We start from the raw sequence: 20,652 nt of genomic DNA on the forward strand, positions 1-20,652 counted from the left end.
CAGGGGGAAGAGACTGAGTAGAGGATGGCGTACACACAGGTAAATCTCAGTCACTGTATCAGCACACACTCACCTGTTTGAATTATTCTAGAATGTACTCCACAACACACACGCGCGCACACACACACACACACACACACACACACACACGCACACACACATCTTTATGGCACTTTATTGACTCTAATTTGTCCAGATTTCTCTTGCATACACCGGCCATGACGCCCTCTCATTAATCCTCATCTGTGTAAGGCCTTACTTACCTCATCTTCAGTTGTTGTAAAATCTCCTGCATTGAGCCTCCTAAGAGACTTCAGTGATCCTGGTCCTTTATTACTTCAGTTCCACAGATGCTCAGACTCAGAAAAAGCTGTCTTTATTGTTGCAGACACAGTTATCTGGAGATGCAATCACCTGTTGGGAGATTTATATGTATGGAACATATTTTGCTTACTTACTTATACATGATTTGTACTTTATTTTACCTGTGGGCAGTTTGTGCTGTGAGGAATATGGGCAATCCATACATTTCTGTTAGATAATTATGCACAAAATGATCCTAATGTAATATTGATCTGAAACAAAGCAGCGCAAACATAATCATCCAGTCCATGTTCGTGTGAATCTTGGAACAGAACATGACGTGTGTTAACCAGCTTGTACTACACATCACCACGGCAACCTAACCCTAGCCCTGTTCATCACCTATAACACTGTTCATTAGTATGTCAGCATTTTGGTATCAGGTTTTACGTGTGTGTGTGTGTGTGTATGTGTGTTTGTGCATGTTTATGTGCGTGTGTCTGTGTACAGTGTACTGTCTGTGTGTGAATGTGTTTAGCGGTGTGTGTGAGTGTGTGTAGTGGTGTGTGTGAATGTGTTTAGCGGTGTGAGTGAGTGTGTGTAGTGGTGTGTGTGAATGTGTTTAGTGGTGTGAGTGAGTGTGTGTGTGTGTGTGTGTGTGCTGGTGTGTTGAAAAGGTGTGTGGATGAATGTGTGTAGTGGTGTATGTGTGTGTGTGTATTTAGCAATATGTGTGAGTGTGTATGAGATGCTGGCCTTGCAGTGTGCCAGTTATTGGTGGCAGTTGCTCCTCTCTGCCTTCCTGACCCTGATGCGTCATCCCTGGCAGAGCAGCCAGGGCCGGGCCACTGCTCCGAGTGCTGTTGCCATGGATACAGCCACCGCTAATTGCTTAGACAACATGGGTCTGTAGATGAGAAGTGTAGGGCCAGGGCTGGGCAGAGACAGAGAGGGGGAGGAGAGAAGAAGGCACACACACACACACACGTACACACACACACGTGCGCGCGCGCGCTCGCACACACATGCACACACACACACACACACACGCACACACACACACATACTGTAGGGAGAGAAGCCAGGCAAAATGTGTGTGTACACAATAAAATGTATGGAAACAGACGCACAACACTTAGAAAGCATGGACAATACTTAAAAAAAAAAATTACTGTGTGTGGAACAGACTTGTGTGTAAGTGTGTGTGTGTGTGTGTGTGTGTGTATGTGTGTGTGTGTAAACAGTTAGTCACTCATGTTCAGATAAAATGAAAGCCAGTTGCTCTATGATAACAGTGGTTGTGTTATTGCCCAGTAATAACTTGATCTGCCATAAAGTGGAGATGAGGTAGTGACACAGACTGTCAGCATCATCTGTCTCAATCATGTCATACACTAGCATAAGATCTCACAGGCTTCTCTGATCTATTCTTCTCTTCTCCTGGGAATGAGTGTGATTTTTAGGCACAGGACATATTTCACCCAAAAGCAGGGTTATGTATGTTTATTTTCATATGACATATTTCACCCAAAAGCAGGGTTATGTATGTTTATTTTCATATGACATATTTCACCCAAAAGCAGGGTTATGTATGTTTATTTTCATATGACATATTTCACCCAAAAGCAGGGTTATGTATGTTTATTTTCATATGACATATTTCACCCAAAAGCAGGGTTATGTATGTTTATTTTCATATGACATATTTCACCCAAAAGCAGGGTTATGTATGTTTATTTTCATATGACATATTTCACCCAAAAGCAGGGTTATGTATGTTTATTTTCACACATTGTGCAGTTTTCTCTCTGTCTTAATGTGGCTTTAATCCAAACATTAAGGTCAGATTCATCTCTGATAGAGGGATTAATCAGTTACACACGTGATGACATCCTAGTGAAGTCTCTGGTCTGTTCAGTCTCCAGGAGGTCCCCTGTGATTGTCCTGAATGCTGTGTAGAATTGTACATTTGTGCTTTAGGCTAAACTGCTCTGGTTTCTGTTTCATTTATGTGTCCTGTGTTGGTCCTCTCCTGCTATCTGCCAATGAAAAAGGACAGCTGGAACCCATCAATGAGGTAGGTATGATCATCCTTGCACTGAGCCACATACGGTCATTTAGGAAAAGGTTTCTGCCGTGTGTTTACTGCGTGATGTGCTTTCCCAGTCATGAGCCGTAATGTACGGGATTTGATCACTGCGTTTGTGAATAGATTCCCCTCTTCACTCAAAGCCTGCCTGCTTTTCCAGATTGAATCACATGCTTTGCTCAGGGGAGATGATGCCTTTGTGTCCACTGATCTAACAGCCATTCTTCTCACCTCATTTGTTTCACTCCCATTCATCTGAATTTCTCCATCTGATTTTTTTATGCAACCGTAACCCGCTGCTGTCAAAGAATTCATTATGTAATGCACGGCTGTTATTTTGATCCTGCTGAAGGTGAGCATATGCACTTTGCATTTTGAAGGCAATCACTCCATGGTTTGTTTTGTCTCTCCCTTGTTTTGATTGGAATTGCTCAGCCACAGCTGAGCTGGGAAAAAAAAAAGAAATCCTCCCCCCTTACAATGACATCATCCCAGCCGGTTCCCTCAAATCTGGGTCTTCTTTTCGAAATGTAGGCCTGACTGGCTCTGGTCCACTTCACATAACTGCCATCGAGATCCTGCTTATTTATCTATTTATTTATTTTAAAATTCTATTTCTGGTTCATTCCACGACCTCTTCCTTTAATCGGGTGGCGAAGCCTCAACGAAGCATGCTGTTGTTAAGTTTAAAGGGCTGCAGTAGTGTTCCCACACAGCTCTGATAATGTCGTAATTATGTAGCACAAGATACATGGACCTCCTGTATTCACCTCAGCGCGTGAGGAGTCCCTGTCTTTAACCTCCCGATGTGAGCGGTCTGATGGACGGTGCCCCGAGGGCTTGGGCCGACTTACAACAGATGATGTTTTTAATGATATCATCTGAAGATCCTCTTTTCTCCTGTGTGTGTGCATTGTCTCTGTCGGGTTTCTCCTCAGGGTCTCCTGTCCAGATTGTCAAACTTGTTGTTGTGCCGCTGGTCGTGTGGCTCGTGCTGGCGGTGGTGTTGGGAGTGTAGCTGCTGTCAGACCAGTGACGAGGAGGTGGAGATACTGGGCCCCTTTCCTGCTCAGACCCCCTCATGGCTGTGAGTCCCCAGACATCTGCATCATGAATGAAACATTTTAAAAAGGAGAGCAAAAGAGAGAGAGAGAGAGAGACAGAGAGTGTGGGAGAGAGAAGGAGAGAGGGTGAGAGCTTTTTGGAATCACTAAAAGTGAAATGTTAGACAGTAGGGCTAAGAGTGCCTTGTACCATGATCTAACCATGTGTGCTGGTTAAACAGACCAGACTGACAGTCTGACACAGTAGAACACGTTCTGACAGTTCCCCTGGTTCTGACAGTTCCCCTGGTTCTGACAGTTCCCCTGGTTCTGACAGTTCCCCTGGTTTGACTCATAACCTTTTCTTTCTGGTTTGTGTTTGGGAGAATGAGTGCATGTGTGTGCACATGAATGTGTGTATGCATGAGTACATGTGCACTGGCCTGAATGTGTGTATGCGTATGTGTGTGCCTGTATGCCTGTGTGTGTGTGTGTGTGTGTGTGTGTGTGTGAGTGTGTGTGTGTGTGTTTTGATAGCCCATAAACACTTGAGGGGTGTGTTAATCAGTCAACCATTGGGATTCAGCTGAGGGGACTCATAAGACACACTCTGAACCCTGCAGTGACTGCTGCCCAGAGCACAGAGCAGGCAGAGAAGAGGGCAGCGTAACAGACACAACTACAGTCTCCAGCAGTCACCACCGCTGTAAAGCAGCCTGTGATCTGTATTGTTTTCTTCTGAGCTCTTAGCTAACAAAGGAGCCCTCTTAGCCTCACACATGGGTTGCATAAGACATAGTTGGTGGAGGGTGGTTTTTTTATAGAGTGTTTCAGGGTGTTTTTTGTTTTCTTTTATGGAGCGTTTCAGGGTGTTTTCCAAAATGTCACTCTACATAGACCCATAATTTCTTGGGTGTGGGGCTATTCTTGTTGCCACAGTAAGAGGAGAGAATGGGAGAGAACTGGAGTTTGAATAAAAATGGCCCGTTTCACGTTTGAGTGGTTTGTTGAAGGTAAAAAGCTCAAGTGACCAGGCTGTGACTGAAGAAGCTTTTTTTTTCTTTTTTTTTTTAATGAAAACGTCTGAACCAAAGAAACTTATCACAGTGTCAAGCCCATTTACTTCAATATTTCTACAAAACACAGAGGAGACATACAGAGAGACAGATAGACAGACAAACAAACAGACAGACGGATAGATAGACAGATAGATAGATAGACAGACAGGCAGACAGAGAGACAGACAGATTCATAGATAGGTAGATAGGTAGATAGTGTTCAGTTTCCTGTATGGGTGTCATCTGAAAAAAAAAAATAGTCCTTAAATAATTACACTTTTGTGAGCACTCTCATAACCGAGGCCGACATGCTCTTGCTTAATGCAGTATTTTTAACTGCAGGACCTCAGTCACTCCTTTTGTCTGATAGATAGTTCACTGCTTTAGTTGCCTGAGATTGGAGAATGAGGTCAGTGATTGTGTGTGAGCCCATGGCCATGTTGTGTAAAACTGGAACTGAACTGCAGCCTCTTGGCAGTCAGGTTAGCTGGAGTGAAGTCTGAATCTCTGTTTTTCTGTGCACACCCTGAATTCAGAAAAACAGAACAGAACAACCACCGAAATGCCTCAACTCCAACATTGTCTCATTAACAGGATTCACATCAATGCTGTTTCAGATACAGAACCACTTGCTTCACTCACAGACACAATGTCCCGTTTTGTATTTTCCAAAGGAAATGATTATAACAAACAGTGGTTTTCATTCTGTCTGTTCCCTCTCTTTGCCTGCCCTTATCACAGACACTGAGTGGCACTTGTCTCTCTGTCTGTAGCCAGGAGTCCTGCTCCTCTCAGGCCCTTCACTTCCTCTTCCCTCGTAAGGCCATATGTTTTAGATTGCTCTGTTGCTGTGACAACTATCTCCCTGTGAGCTGTAGCCATGGACACAGAGGGTCCTTGATGATCCCCAAGGGACGGCTTGGAATCAGGCCTCCACGAAGAAATCCTGCATGGAATATTTAGGCCAGTGGTACAGAACAACAAAATTAGACAGATATTACACAGTATTTGGCAATGATATTAATCCAGCTCTTTGATTAGATGTTGACCTCTCTGGAGACACGCAGTGCCTGTGGTCAGATATTTTCAAACTCACAGGGTTTTGGGATAACAACAGATGAAGGGAGTCACATGTTAACTCTGATGTCATAAGCCCCCCTATTTTTTAAACACGTGTCCTTTGTCTGCGTGTACTGCCACCCTTTATCCTGTTACTTACGTTGGCATCATATGGCTGAGACAGGTCATATGAGATTATTCAGAATGTGTGCTCCTACCTTGTACATCAGTAATGTTTCTTAAGGAGGGAAGAGTCTCATCAATGTCAATCAACGAAATGTGGGAGGGGCCTGTACATAAATAACTCGACTGTTGTTATCTGTGGGATCTTTCACACGAAAACATTTGCTCATTATGATGTCATGCTTCTGATTCTGCTCTCCTGTAGTGTTAATGAGTGTAACGGAGAAAAGAGCACAGACTCCCAAGTCACGCCCAATGACCACACATCTCCACCTGCTCGCAACAACACCACCAGTCCCAGCCACCGGCACTCCGGCTCGGACATGTCCCGCTCCACCTTCAGCCTGGTCCGCCAGTTCTCCAGTGAGTCCTCCGGCATCGTCCATTCTCAGTTACCTGTTTGCTTTAATTCTGTTTGAAATTGAAAAAAAAAAGGCCAGTGCTGTTTATCATTGTTCACTGCTTCTCTTGATCTGAATTGTTCAAACAGAATCTTAATTCTTTCAGATCTGGATGCCCGTAGGCCCAGTTCCCCGTTGATGGACGTGAAGCCCATTGAATTCTGGGCCATGGGCCCCAGGAAAGAGGTGGTGCAGCCCTTGCGGAGGCCTCAGACGCCACAAGACGACTATTTCCGCAAGCTGGAGCCTCGACTCTACTCCTTGGACTCATGCGGCGATGACGTGGACTCGCTGACGGACGATGAGATCCTGATGCGTTACCAGTTGGGCATGCTACACTTCAGCACACAGTATGACCTCATCAACGGTCATCTGAGCGTGCGTGTCATCGAGGCACGGGACCTTCCTCTGCCAGTCACCTGCGACGGAGCACGCCAAGACATGGCCCACTCGAACCCTTACGTCAAGATGAGCCTGCTCCCCGACCACAAAAACTCCAGGCAGACGGGGGTCAAGCGTAAAACCCAGAACCCCGTCTTCGAGGAGCGGTTCACCTTCGAGCTGCCTTTCCTAGAGGCACAACGTCGAACGCTGCTACTCTCTGTGGTCGACTTTGACAAGTTTTCCCGACATTGTGTCATCGGGAAGGTGGCATTGCCCCTCAGTGAGGTGGACCTGGTTAAAGGAGGACACTGGTGGAAGGCCCTGGTACCCAGCTCTCAGGTCAGACTGATCATGCTGTTGTAAAACTGTTGGTTGTTTGGAAACATCTGCTTTTGGAGCTTGTGTTGTTTGTGAAATGTCACAAAAGCCCCCCAAAAATGGAATGTACGAACATTGCCATAAACGGATTTGACACCAGCAGTTTTGTGTTTCTTAAACAATAGAGGAACAACAGATGTCATGACAAGAAGGGCGACGTAAGCTTTGGAGAAAAAATATCATTGCAGAGCCATTTGTTACATAACTAATTTATTTCATATTTTGAAATTTTGAACTGCTCTCAAATTCTCTCCAGTCATGTCACAAAAATACAGGATTCTGACTTTTTACTCAGAGTAAACTCCAGAGTAGTAGAAGCCAGGCCCTGCTGGCGTTTAGTTACAGTTCTCAGAGTGTGTAATAACTGCTGGAGATATCACAGATGGTCTACTGATGTTTATTTATTTTTTCATTTCTCAGAATGAGGTGGAGCTCGGAGAATTGCTCCTGTCTCTTAATTACCTGCCCAGCGCTGGCAGGCTCAATGTCGACATTATTCGAGCCAAGCAGTTGCTTCAGACAGACATGTGCCAAGGCTCAGGTACTGCCAGCTGACATGGGCAACATCCTGCCCGCTATCCCTGTTCAACACATGCCAACCAGTTGCCCACTCTGCTGAATAAATAACATGTGCTCTTCACCTGCTGCTAGTCATTTCTCAACACTGATAATGAATGTGGATATTTCTTTTCCTACCGCTCTCCCTTCCTCTGGAATGGTTTACCTAAAGAAGTTAGAGAGGCAAACTCTCTCAATACCTTTAAAACAAAACTAAAGACTTATCTATTTTCTCGAACTTATGCATGATAAAATTTATATTTGACTTTGTTATAGACATGTAAAGCCATTTGAGACTATAAATAGTGATACTGGGCTCTAAATAAATATTATTATTATTATTATTATTATAATATTTAGTATATAACTTGTTTATCACTCTTTTGATTTCTCCATTTCTCTCTATACAGAACATTTTCATTTTTTTTATTGTTTTCTTTTTTAGATGTCCGCTATATACAATGTCTACTTAACACAAGAAACCCGACGTGCATGGGACATGTCTAGAAGAGCTGCCATTATGTTAGTTTGCGGTCTTGTTTAATCTCCTCATAGTCACGTCTCACATTCTCCAGATCCTTTTGTGAAAGTGCAGCTGGTGACGGGGCTGAAACTGGTGAAGACCAAAAAGACGTCCTGTATGAGGGGCACCATCGACCCCTTCTACAACGAGTCTTTCAGCTTCCGTGTGCCTCAGGAGGACCTGAATGAAGTCAGCCTTGTTTTCACAGGTACTGCCTCTGCTAATGTGATCACACACGCACGCATGCACACACACACAAACAAACTCGTATGCAATTGCATGTACAACACACATTCACGCATACATACCCACTGACACAAAAGTGTACCGACACACATACCACACACAGATGTATGCTCACACACACTCGCTCATGTGTTCACACCACCTCATGCACACAAACACTACCCCCCACCACCATCAGACCCCCAGTGAGAGAGCTTACACTATCCCACTGGCCCAGACTACCTGTCCCCCAGTGAGAGAGCTTACACTGTCCAACACTGGTCCAGACTACCTATCCCCCAGTGAGAGAGCTTACACTATCCCACTGGCCCAGACTACCTGTCCCCCAGTGAGAGAGCTCACACTATCCCATACTGGTCCAGACTACCTGTCCCCCAGTGAGAGAGCTTACACTGTCCAACACTGGTCCAGACTACCTATCCCCCAGTGAGAGAGCTTACACTATCGCACACTGGTCCAGATTACCTATCCCCCAGTCAGAGAGCTTACACTGTCTCACACTGGTCCAGACTACCTATCCCCCAGTGAGAGAGCTCACACTATCCCATACTGGTCCAGACTACCTGTCCCCCAGTGAGAGAACTTACACTATCCCACTGGCCCAGACTACCTGTCCCCCAGTCAGATAGCTTACACTATCGCACACTGGTTCAGATTACCTATCCCCCAGTCAGAGAGTTTACACTATCGCACACTGGCCCAGACTACCTATCCCCCAGTCAGAGAACTTACACTATCCCACTGGCCCAGACTCCCTATCCCCCAGTCAGATAGCTTACACTATACCACACAACATTCAACCACTGGTTAATTGGATCCCAGAAGTAGAAACAGTATGATCATTTTCAAACTTAAGCTGTCATGTCAGTAGAAAAGAAAAAACACACAGGCTTGTCTTCAACAGCTTGTCACTGGCTGACACTTCCTTGCAATTAGACTAATCTGTGTGGTGACCTGGGGCTGCCACTGGGCTCCTCATTAAGCTTCATTTAAATGCCAACAGCATTTACCTGATTAAAATGGCTGCCAGTCAGCATTGAGCTGGACTCCAGCTCCAGCTGAGTTACCATGCACAGACACACTCTGACATTTAGTTTTTCTCTGGATGAAGGGGCTAGCATCGCTTGTCATGAAGGTGAACTTTCCTCCTGCGGCTGGGAGGAGACCAGAGTGACCTGGTCTGTGATCCCCATGCATGTGAGGTCAGGCTGTGACCTCGACCTTGTGCTGGAGATGTATGCTTTTGTGTAATCTGGATGTGAATGCAGTCGTCTCATCCCAGCGCATAAAGCAGACGTTGTCTTATGGTCAGATGTGAGGGCTGTTTCGCTGGCTGTGCTGTTTAGGGACATGATCCCAACCTTTCGCATGCTGTTCTCATGCACACACTTTTTCTCTCTGAAGTTCCCCACTACAAAGAGCCTCAATCAATTCTGTTCACCATCTCACATCTCTCTCTCTCTCTCTCTCTCTCTCTCTCTCTCTCTCTCTCTCTCTCCCTCATTTCCAGTGTAATGGTGCCTTTTTATTTCCATTAGCGGTCTGGGGCATTGACTGAAAGCAGACCTCCATGTCTGGTTAAACCTGGCCCCGTCATCTCTCTCTGTTCTTTTCTTAGGGTCACACTCCTTTTATATCATCACTCAGCTCTCTCTGCTTTCAGCTCTGTCTATACATCGCACAGGAAACTCTGAGACAATCCAGGCTGCCCCATCACACATCACCTTTTACACACCTCATACCCTTTTAGAAACTCTTATCAGTGTCTGTGAAGAGCCGAAACTCCACTCATCTTGGCCTGAGGGCGGCTTTGCTGCGGGAGGTTTTGACATGTTGTGCAGTCTTCCTGAAATTCACTGCTTTTCTTACCCATCCAGTACCAGAGATGTTAATGCATCACCGACTCATCGAATATAACAACGTCCTCTGAGCCTTGCTCTATTTCCCGTGCAGAATGCCAGAGTTTGAACGTAACAGAGCCTAAAATGAAATATACATGAGACCCAAAGCACAGAGAGGAAGTGCATTAAGTCAGAGGAGCATGGAGACACAGGGTGGTGATGTCATCAATTCCACACCACTTTTTGCTGTGGCACAGTTGGCCTTACCACACTCATAATCTACTGCTAACAAACAGTCCATATCTGACACTGGGAATTAGTCAGTCTCTAAATTATAAATACATCATAAATATGTTATATGAAGTCGTTTCCTGCATGGCTAGAATAAAAACTCCATCTTATTACTCAGATACATTTTCATGGACTGATCTCTAAATGCATCCCCATAAAGAAAATAACTTTAAAGATTATTATAACGGATATGAGAATATGTCCGTCTTTGATTTTCACAGACCTTGCTGGTAAATTCCCCTCTAAGAGAGATGAGAGAAAGCTTAACCTTGCATACGATCCTGCTAGCCCTAACTGCAGCTTAAGACCAACGTGAAGGAGTCCTTGGTACACTCTGTTGGGATGAACAGGAGACAGCATGCCATCGGCTACTGCCTGACTGGCTTGACAAACCAACACTGATGAGGTCGCTATGTAAGGCTTGGGCGAGGTCTGGTCTGGGGCCACGCCCTTCCACTCTGAGGTCACATGTGACAAACATCCATGGACTCTCAGTATTTCCTGGCACAGTGCTATCATGGGGGGGGCTCTTCAATCATTTTTATAAGTGAGCTGATGAAATTAACAGGGACTTATACCCCATCCTTTTTCCATTAGCTAAATTAAGTTGTGGTGAAGATAAACAGATTGACAAAAAAGATGAACAGCCCTGAGTGGAATGAAGAGACACAACCCAACTGGCTCTTCAATTCAGACGTTTTTTTTTTTTTCCAAAGTCTCAGAGTAGTAGGGGGACATTGGGAAATGTAGTCTACTGTGAAAGTGCCTGGACAGTGTATGGTCTGTTAAATGCACTCAGATAGAACAGCCTGTCTGTAAAGTGGTGAACACTCTCAGTGGAGTTCACTGATGTTGATATAGGTTCTCACTTCTCCTGTTCTCTTTAGTGTACGGACACAACGTGAAGAGCAGCAACGACTTTGTGGGCCGGATCGTGATTGGACAGTTCTCCACAGGACCGCCGGAGATGACGCACTGGAGGCGCCTGCTCAACTCGCAGCGTACGGCCGTGGAGCAGTGGCACAGTCTCCGCTCACGGGCTGAGTGCGACAGGGTCTCCCCCGCCTCCCTTGAAGTCACATGATGGAGGAGGTGTTTTGAGAAAAGCAGGGCACTGGAGCGCTGCAGAGAGTGACTTCATAGGGCTTTGCCTAAAACACCAACAGTAAACTTTGGGGTGGGGGAGGGGGGAATATTGAAGGATTATATTGCACAGTGGTTGAGAGGGACCTACCTTTTATGAGAGATTTTATCATTAGTCCTCAGATTATGTCTGTGCTTCTAAACCTCATTCTCTTGGCTAGGGACACTAAAATCGAAAAAAAAAAAGGCCTTGGAGTGTTTTTCCACTGATGATAACAGAGGCAGACGCCTGCTGTCCATATTTTTTTTATCACATTGATACTATCTTACTGGAAAGCTCAATAAACGTCAGCCAACCTCAGAACTGCAGCCTGGCTTGCTCAGGTGTGCTCTGAGGGCCAGCTGTGAAACACACACACACACACACACACACGTGCAAACTCACACGCACAGACACACAGACACACACTCACACACACAGACACACGCGCGCGTGCAAACTCACATGCACAGACACACAGACACACAGACACACACTCACACACACAGACACACGCGCGCGTGCAAACTCACATGCACAGACACACAGATACAGACACACACACACACACACACACAAACACAGACACACACACACACACACACAGACACAGACACACACACACACACACACAGACACAGACACACACACACACACACACAGACACAGACACACACACACCTATCAGTCTGGGATGCCTCGTTCCACTGATGACACTATTTCTTTCTTTCAAACTTTAAAACAGTTGCTGATAGTCAGTTTTTCATAAGTACATGGAAATTAATCCAATTCTAAAGCCACTAAACTGTTGTTTTTAGGTTTCTCATTTTTTAATTAACTGGAATAACTACACCAAAGTTTATGACCTCTGTGCGCAGCCCGAACCTCTGGGTGTTGTGTGTTTATGTGTGAGTGTGTATACGTGTATTTGACAGTAAGTGACCGTATACAACAGGAGTTGTTTAATCACACCATGTGAGACGCTTACTGAGAAACCAGTATGTCTGTATTCCGGTGTGTGTGTGTCTACATTTCTGTGTTTCCACGTGTGTGTATAGTTCTGTGTTTCGCTGCTTGAATCTGAGGTCCCAGCTGTGTCCGTTTGAGAATTTGTAGTTGTTTGTAGCCCTGCCAGCTAACATGCTAACACAGGTTTCATACAGTGACGTTTGATGCAAGGAACCACAAGCAGGGCACAGAAAAGCACAGAAATCTCCTTTCTCCTCCTCTGTCGCCTTGGTTAGCCTGCTGAGCTCCGCTCGGCCAGTCACACCTCACTTACTGTCCTGTCTGAGGAGTGTCCGCGTCGCTCTCTCATTCTTATCCACAGATAGACATAGAAAATGTTGCTCAGTTCTGACGGTGTGTTGCTTTGTCGTAGGGACCTGAGTGGATTATTGTATCTGTCTCCTCCTTGCCTTCTTGTGTGACCTGTGTGTGCCTCGTGGTGAACCATTTAGGGTCAATTGTCGACGGTACGATTCTGCCGCTGTCAACGTTAGTTTAGACGACCTAACAGTGTGAAAATAATTCCAGTGGTTTCAAATACATGAGAGTAATAAACTGTGCCAGTGAAAATATTTATTTATTTAGATATAAGAAATTAAAGCATATACTTATACTTACAGATATATCTATATGTTTATCTCTACAAATATATGTGTAAATATGTATTACTTTTGATGTGTAAAATGAATATGAACTGAACAAAAGTGTGTTGAGACACTGTAAAAATAGAGAGCAGTATACAGAGGGTGAAGAGCAGGAATAAAAGGAAAACTTTTCAAATATTTTCTTCGCTGAGACTTTGTTTACGCTGGGTAGAATTTAAACCCTGTTTGTTTATCTTCAGTCAGAAAGCAGAAAAAAAACCCAACCACATCATCATCACCTGCTACACTTTGAAGCTTCCTGCACCATGTACTCTCTGTCATGTGCTGCTTTGGGAAAATCAGTCTACGGGTTGGGATTTACCAAAGAGGGAAAATGGGCACACCTTTGCTGCACCTCAACACCAACATGGGATATGCCTGGATTGTTCCTGAATTGTTATGCCTGGATGGACTACAATTCCTACAAACCTCTCTCTTCAGAAACTCCTGTATTTTGGACAAACTTAAAAGACCTGAAGACATAAGATGGCAGCGGCATCTGCTTTAATCTAGTGAAAAGTGTGTTGCTGAGTTTCTCAAGAGCACTGTTATTGGTGACACCACTGTGTTGTGTTTTGCCAAGGTCATTTACAATGCATTCCGTTGGTCTAAGTTACTGGTTATTGGTACTAAGCTATATAAACACTAATGTCCTCAATGTTTATTTGTCTGTATTGTGCTAATCAATTTCTCCTGTATAAATGAATGTATTGATGGTTCTGTCATGGCTTGAGTTCATTTACAGAAAAGACTTAAATACAAACATGTTACGTTATGTTAGAGATATGCTGTGTCTCTGAGTCATTTCCACAGGGCAGCACTTTGCTGTGCTCCTGCCGTACCACTTAAGCTAGTTTTGAGAGCATAAAAATGTTGACCTATGTTGTTAAAATCACTGCATGCCACTGTTCTTTTTTTCAATGCCATTAACACATGGCATCGGAAAACAACGCTCATATGGGTAAGCGTGTCAGTGTTATTATTCAGATAGAGATACGGCAAGACAGCGTACTATGCAAGACCTGCATACGCCCCTGGCCTCCCTTGAGTTATTTGCTGATAGTTATTGGTGTGACCCACCAGCAAGCGTGGCAAAAACAATGAAAATATGATGCTAAAGGGAGAATGTAATTTAAAATGAAGTCCAGCTCTTATTTTAGTTTTCATCTCTGTAGGCTACAACAGATTTAAAACACTATTTTCAAACAAAACATTTTTTGACTATGCTAGAAAGAATCACTGGTCTATCTGTTTGAGTCAGACTGAAAGAAAGCTGATGAACAAATAGAGCCTAAAACAGAGTTTATTTCAATGAATTAGCATTGGATCAGAGCTACATTTGACCAAATTCTTGATTGTGATTAGTCATGATTCATCACAACAATTATGCAACTAATGTGATTTTTTATCTTTTGGCCCCGCTAATACAAACATTCTGGCATTCCTCAGTGCAAATTGTGTAGCTGACGGAGATGCTGTAGCGTCCAAGTCATGAGGTGAACTTTGTCCGCCTTGACCAGTGAGAACATATTAATAACTTTACTGCGCTGATGTCTTGCTGAAGGATTCTTCCAGCGGTTAATGAGAAAAATCATGTCCTAAGGGAAGATATGCTACGGCAATATGACCTCGGGTAATTCAGACAGTGTGTACTTTGACATGACATTTACTTTAAAAAAAAAAAAAAAACATTTAGAATTGCACATTGCATTAATTCTTAGTACACAACTCATTATGTGACAATGCCAGTCAGATTACGATTGAGAGTGAGGACAGATCAGAATATCTGTTGCACAGTAGATATTTTGCAATAGCAATAATGAGGAGGCCCCGTTTCCCACTAATTGAATCACTATGTAGAAATGATTCAGTGCTTGTTTGTGTAGTGATGTTTCCACTGAGAGCTGATAAACGCAGAGATTAGGCATTTAATTACTCTCATCCACTGCAGGGGACTGCTTAACCCCGCTGCTGGAGACCTGCACTCCAAATCAAGCACATTAAAGTCTCCGAGTTCTGAAGCCGTTGTGTCAGGGCTGCCTGTCTGTACACGAACCCCTCGCTGACATTTTGGTTCTCACTCTGTCATGTGATAGGCCTACCCCGGGCAGTGAGTGTGATGAGCGAGAAGCCATCCGAATGTGGAACTTGCTCCTAAATAGATGGATGATGGGTAGAGGGGTGGTATCTCCCTCATTACCCCCCCAGGTCCTCACCCCTCCAACACTGCTCTAGCTCAACCACGAAAGCCACGGATTCTGACTGTCATTCAGCTATTTCAGTATAAACAAATCAACCGCAGCCAATCACAGCCCAGGGGTCTCATTCCCACAGACGCCCACAGCGACTGATGGGATTGTGGAGTGATTTTCTGATTCATGCATTATTCACTGACCCAATCTGTGCAGGCTGGAGCTGCATCAGGGACAGGGCTGTGTGAGCTGGACCTGACACTTTGCTCTCACTAATTGGTGTAGTCCACACGCTGAAAAAAAGAGGAACATCCAAAGGTCAGACGCCAAGCTGAGGTTAAGCTCCTTCTGCTTTTTGATGCATGCAGTCGTACCTGAGACTGAAATCCCTTCACTGTCGGAATCTCACCTTCCAGGTCAGCGCCTGATCGGCCTGCACAGGCAAACCCTCACAAGGCCTGGAGCACCGAATGAACCCAGGACACGTCCACAGCCAGGACACATCTGAGAGTTACAAACTCAACTCACACCTGTACTCTCTTTCTCGTGGTGTGGATTAGCCGGTGAGGTTAAGAATATTTGAGCATGGTTGCCATAAATGGATAAATCGGAACATCTGCGTTTGAACTCTGACTGAACACAGTGTCCTCAGCCTGTGAGACTCCAGCTGTTTAAGAGGGTGGAGTCCTCAGAGCTGCTACGCTGGAGGAAAAACATCCGCAATGACGCTTTGTTCACTGCTCTATCAGCAATGCCCTCTGGTTCAACTCTCCCACTCTCTCTGTGTGAATGAGACACGGCTGTGTTTCACGGGCTTTACTCAACACATACTCACAGCAATGGCAACAACAGCAATATCAATACACAAGTTTGTACAGCAGTGCTTGGTAGCACCAAATCTAAACTGGGGCATCCAAAGATGAGGTGAGAGGAACATGGTGTGTGACTCACAGGTTTAAATGAGGCCCAGATGAGCACAAGGCGAGCTCTGGTGTGTGGATTGTCCTCTTTGTGTCCGTTTTTGGTGCTTTTTGATGAGAAGTGCAAATGAGGAAGTAGAGGCAGAGGAAGATGAGTCTGGTTATGATGAAGATTGGAGGGTGCCCATTGTTACTGCTCTCCAAAGGAATGGAGAAGGAATTAGAGCATCTGGTGGAAGTCTGCTGGAGTTGGGAGGTGACTGAGAATCAGTGATGACTACAAGGAAATGGGTAGAGTGGGGTTTTGGGGGAATTCAAAGAGGCTAGTTATCCAACGTGGGGATCTTACAGACGAAGGGAAAGGCCTTGTCACAGCTGTTGTCGTTCCAGGACCTCAGTGCTGTTGGAGGAGTGAGAAAACAACAGCAAGGCACATCTCTTTGTTAGTACAGTACTATTTTCATACATTATAAGGACAAACTAATCAGAGGTAGTGCAGCTGTGTGGACATTATCGAATCTGCTGTTTTCAAACACTATGGATGACAGACTGTCAATACGTCTGAGGTTATACCATATGACAAGACCCAAAACAGCTCTCAGAGATGGGATTTGATTTGGATGGAACTTGTCGTGGTTGATATATTACTTATTAACCATATGACAAGACCCAAAACAGCTCTCAGAGATGGGGTTTGATTTGGATGGATCCTGTAGTAGTTGATATATTACTTATTCACTCACCACTGTTTTGCCTGTACCACATCTCTACACAGTCCTCCTCCACTGGAATGCGATGGATGCCGTCGTCAGGCTGGTTCCCATCCCAGTAACTGTACTCATACGCTGACCCATCAGTCCATTCGAGAGTACCCTCCTGTGGATGCACACAAACCAGCAGGTCCATCACCTCTTCTCCCCTGACCTCTGCACTGTGCCCTTGCCTGATTCTGACCTGACACCCAGCGCATACTGTGGGCTAAGCCCCACTATTTAAACCGATTCGTTACGGGAACGAGACACCAAAGGGAAAGAGAAAGCTGAGACAGATTTGCCATGCAGACCAGAGCACCAGTACTGACACTCATCATAAATGATATCCAGAGGTGAGAGGTCCAGCACAACACAAAACTTTGGGATACGTATTGAGTTTGCTTCCTTTCTCGTCACAGTTCAGTGTTGATTAGATGTGGGGTGAAGTCGAGTGCACACGTCTGTTGGGTGAGGGGGCAGCTGCGACGTTTCGTAGGGCAGAATTGGCCTTAACTGCATTCTTAAGCTATGTGTTACATTTATGTGCATAAGCTGACTTTTCTAGGGAACTCTATGAGGCACCATAAATTCAGTAAATCTGCTTGAAAAAAAAAACTAAACAATGAAACATTTAGTACTCGGTAATGCCCATTCAATGTGAATAGGTGTTATGAGTTTCTCATTAAATCTTGTTATGAAAAAGAGTGTATTAATGTCTAAATATATAATATTTAAAACATACCAGTGTAGGGTAATTAAGGCATTTGTGTACCGATTTATCTGATATAACCTAAAATATTAACATGATCCTATTTATCCTTGAAAAATGTAATTATACTTTCATATTTACCTGTCTTCTGTCATGAAGGCCAATCCAAATATCAGTGGGAATTCCTGGGATACGGCTGTTCACCAAATCATAAACAAACACATTTTCTTCCCAGCTGTGAAAAACACAAACCACTGTCACTGGAGGAGGGTAACATTTCACCAGTCAGAACCTCATCATCCCAGTTCCATTCCTCCACCCACCCACCCCCCAAATCATAAACACACACACACACACACACACAGCACAACTTGGCTAATGTTCAGTGTGAAGTGTGTAATCCAGTACCTTAATGAGGACATACCTAACACTTACCTGTGTATAGAGGTTAGCTTGGCGGACTTGTGGCCATTGGAGAACTCTGCACAGTACAGGTCAGCTTCTGCCCAGGTGCGGTTAAGGGGGAAGAAACGATAGCAGTGGCCTTCAAACTCGGTCCAAAAGAGTGGGCAGGTGGCAGGTTGGCTGGGCTCAGGCAGCTGTACAGGCAGTGCTGTTGGGGGGAGGAGAGTGATATCATGTTTTCATTGAGGAGCACGTCCCTTATGGCGGATGTTAAAACCATTTTCACATTACATCAGATGTCATCTGAGCTGGTAAAGCACTGAACACAACAGTGTTGGCAGACCGGTGTTCGGGGCAAAACTGGGACCAGTAATATGACGTTACCACTGCAAAACCAGTTATGAAAATCTCTGGTTTCTAAACTGACTTTTTCATAGTTTTTATCAAAACCTTCATTCTAACCTGTTTCAGATTGAGTGGGAATTATCAGTCGTTCTCCATACAAACCAATATTAAACATACAGAATCGTGTCAATAAAAAGAGTAATGAAAAGAAGTAATGCTTACTTGTCACCAATCAGATCAAATGGTTTCGATAAAATACATCAGCAAGTTAATATTTCGCCCATGTTTTAAAGCAGTACATTGCAAATTATATGGTGAACATGCTTATGCCAAATAAACAAGGAGTACAAAGCTTTGTTCTGAATGTATGAGAACAGCTGTCACCTCAGAGGTGGTCTGACTTCAGGCACATAACTTGGAATAAGAAGCATTTACTGGAAGATCTGATTATTATTTGAAACACAGACAAGAACAGGACTGTGCATTAACACACAGACCTTCAAATGACTCTCATTTAACATCTCTTCCTAATTGAAACCACACACTGTCCTCTCCATGTCCAGATCAGCACTCTACACTCTCTCATGAAATGACAAGGATCTGGCCATAGTATCTTCTAGAAAAACGTTCTGACTTTACGTTTTAAATAGAAAACCGAAAAGCAATGAACTCTTAGCCTCACAGAGGAAAACGAGACAAGATCAAAGGGTAAACCTGAGGCGAGGAAAACACCACAACATCTAAGGCTAATAAAATGTTTGATGCTATTTCTAGTGTAGTCCAGTCAGGATCGTGCCTGGAGAAGAGGGAGCCTGTGACAGGCTGAGACGGTCCCCTGGTACTCACCTTGCGTGATCTTGATATTGGTTGAGGGCAGAGCACACACATGGAGGCCCACAAAAATCAGGCCCAAAAACAATTCCCAACAGAGCATTTTCAGCGAGTGAAAGAGAGAGAGAGAGAGCAGCATGTGTGTGTCAGCTTGTGTGTGTGTGTGTATGTGTGTGTTCATGTGTGCTGCAGAGCTGTGTGGAGGCTTGGTGGGATTAGAGGGTGTGTTTGAGTCGCTCACAGCCCCTTCCCTCTTGCCAGACTCTTCCCACTTGGTCCAGTCCAGTTCTCTGACTTCACAGGGTGCAGACTGAGCAAGAGAGAGAGAGAAAGAGAGAAAGAAAGAGAGAGAGAGAAAGAGAAGATAAAGCAACTTGTGTTTGATTTTGCTCATCAAAAGATGATGAGATCAGATATATAGTGGTCAAATAATTAAATCATCTTGTGTCATTCTCTTAGAATTTTTTATTAACAATAATCTGCGTTTCAGTTTACAACAAAAGATGATTATTACGCATACACTTAGCCCATTTACTTTATGTATTAGTCCATTTCCACTATCATGATACCATGTACTTAACATAGTTTTTATAAGAGTCAGATGACAGACATACCACAGGAGAGTCCGTGCGAGGCAATGCTTGCAGAAACATTAGTCTTTTGGAGACTCTCAGCATGGGGTCCTCAATGTGTCACCAAGACAGCCGTTTATTGGAAACAGCTTTTTGACGAATGAGACAGGCTAGGTTTTGACCCTTGGCCATGGCCTGCATGGTGCATGACAGCTAGTTTTGGGAGTGACCTACTTCTGTCAAAGAGGCCCTTGTTTTCGAGTGAAATCATGTATAGTGTTTGTACCCACAAAAGAAGGTGATTAACAGGGACACATTTTGAATATCTCATCTTGGACTTTCCCTTGGCACTGCTGAAAATACTTCCACCACAGTGCTTCCACAGCAGTAAATTAATCTTCAGAACCACGCCTGTCTGCATGTTCTCATCTGACCGTACTGCCGGAGACAGGTCTCCATGTTCAAAACACTTTTACTCCCATCCCTGCCCATTTCAGACTGCCTTTTCATACGGCCTAGGAAAGGTTAAGTAGCATTGGTGAAAGATGACAGTGATGATGGCCACAACGATGATGAGGGTGAAAATTACAACGACAAGGATGGTGAAGATGATGATGGTGAAGATGATGATGGTGACGACGAAGACTGTCAATAAGTCTGTGGCCAGACCTTAAACGCATTGGCCTAGATTGTGAATGAAGAGATTTGCTCAGGAGGCCAAAATTTCCCCTTTCCTCTGTTCATCTCCATTCTTTCTTCTGCCAGTCTTCCATTTTTTCTCTTCTCTCCTAGGA

At 44.4% G+C, this 20,652-nt stretch overlaps 2 protein-coding genes across 2 annotated transcripts; one reads left to right on the forward strand and one right to left on the reverse strand.

The window, feature by feature from the left end:
* syt17 (synaptotagmin XVII) lies at positions 1-11,441 on the forward strand. The gene is made up of 8 exons (XM_030790867.1): positions 1-39; positions 2,363-2,380; positions 3,331-3,479; positions 5,941-6,098; positions 6,243-6,859; positions 7,319-7,439; positions 8,032-8,187; positions 11,245-11,441. The coding sequence occupies exons 1-8, from the start codon at positions 25-27 to the stop codon at positions 11,439-11,441; spliced, it is 1,431 nt and encodes a 476-aa protein (XP_030646727.1). The 5' UTR covers positions 1-24.
* Positions 11,442-15,733: 4,292 nt separating this feature from the next.
* Positions 15,734-19,424, reverse strand: clec19a (C-type lectin domain containing 19A). Its single transcript, XM_030790866.1, has 5 exons — positions 19,302-19,424; positions 18,141-18,318; positions 17,847-17,940; positions 16,988-17,120; positions 15,734-16,644 (listed from the first exon to the last, which is right to left on the reverse strand). Exons 1-5 carry the CDS (start codon positions 19,387-19,389, stop codon positions 16,568-16,570), a joined length of 570 nt encoding a protein of 189 aa, XP_030646726.1. The 5' UTR covers positions 19,390-19,424; the 3' UTR covers positions 15,734-16,567.
* Between the last annotated feature and the right edge of the window lie 1,228 nt (positions 19,425-20,652).

The sequence above is a fragment of the Chanos chanos genome, chromosome 13 (genome assembly GCF_902362185.1).
Source record: "Chanos chanos chromosome 13, fChaCha1.1, whole genome shotgun sequence".
Lineage (NCBI taxonomy): Eukaryota > Metazoa > Chordata > Actinopteri > Gonorynchiformes > Chanidae > Chanos > Chanos chanos.

Excerpts from the sequence above, each read along its gene's own strand:
- syt17 (XM_030790867.1), top strand. Across the intron at positions 3,480-5,940 it reads GCTCAGACCCCCTCATGGCT|TGTTAATGAGTGTAACGGAG; the intron begins GTGAGTCCCCAG and ends GCTCTCCTGTAG. Across the intron at positions 7,440-8,031 it reads AGACATGTGCCAAGGCTCAG|ATCCTTTTGTGAAAGTGCAG; the intron begins GTACTGCCAGCT and ends CACATTCTCCAG.
- clec19a (XM_030790866.1), bottom strand. The coding sequence starts at position 19,389 with ATGCTCTGTTGGGAATTGTTTTTGGGCCTGATTTTTGTGGGCCTCCAT. Across the intron at positions 17,121-17,846 it reads GCCTTCATGACAGAAGACAG|GAGGGTACTCTCGAATGGAC; the intron begins GTAAATATGAAA and ends GTGCATCCACAG. Across the intron at positions 16,645-16,987 it reads GTGGTACAGGCAAAACAGTG|CACTGAGGTCCTGGAACGAC; the intron begins GTGAGTGAATAA and ends CTCCTCCAACAG.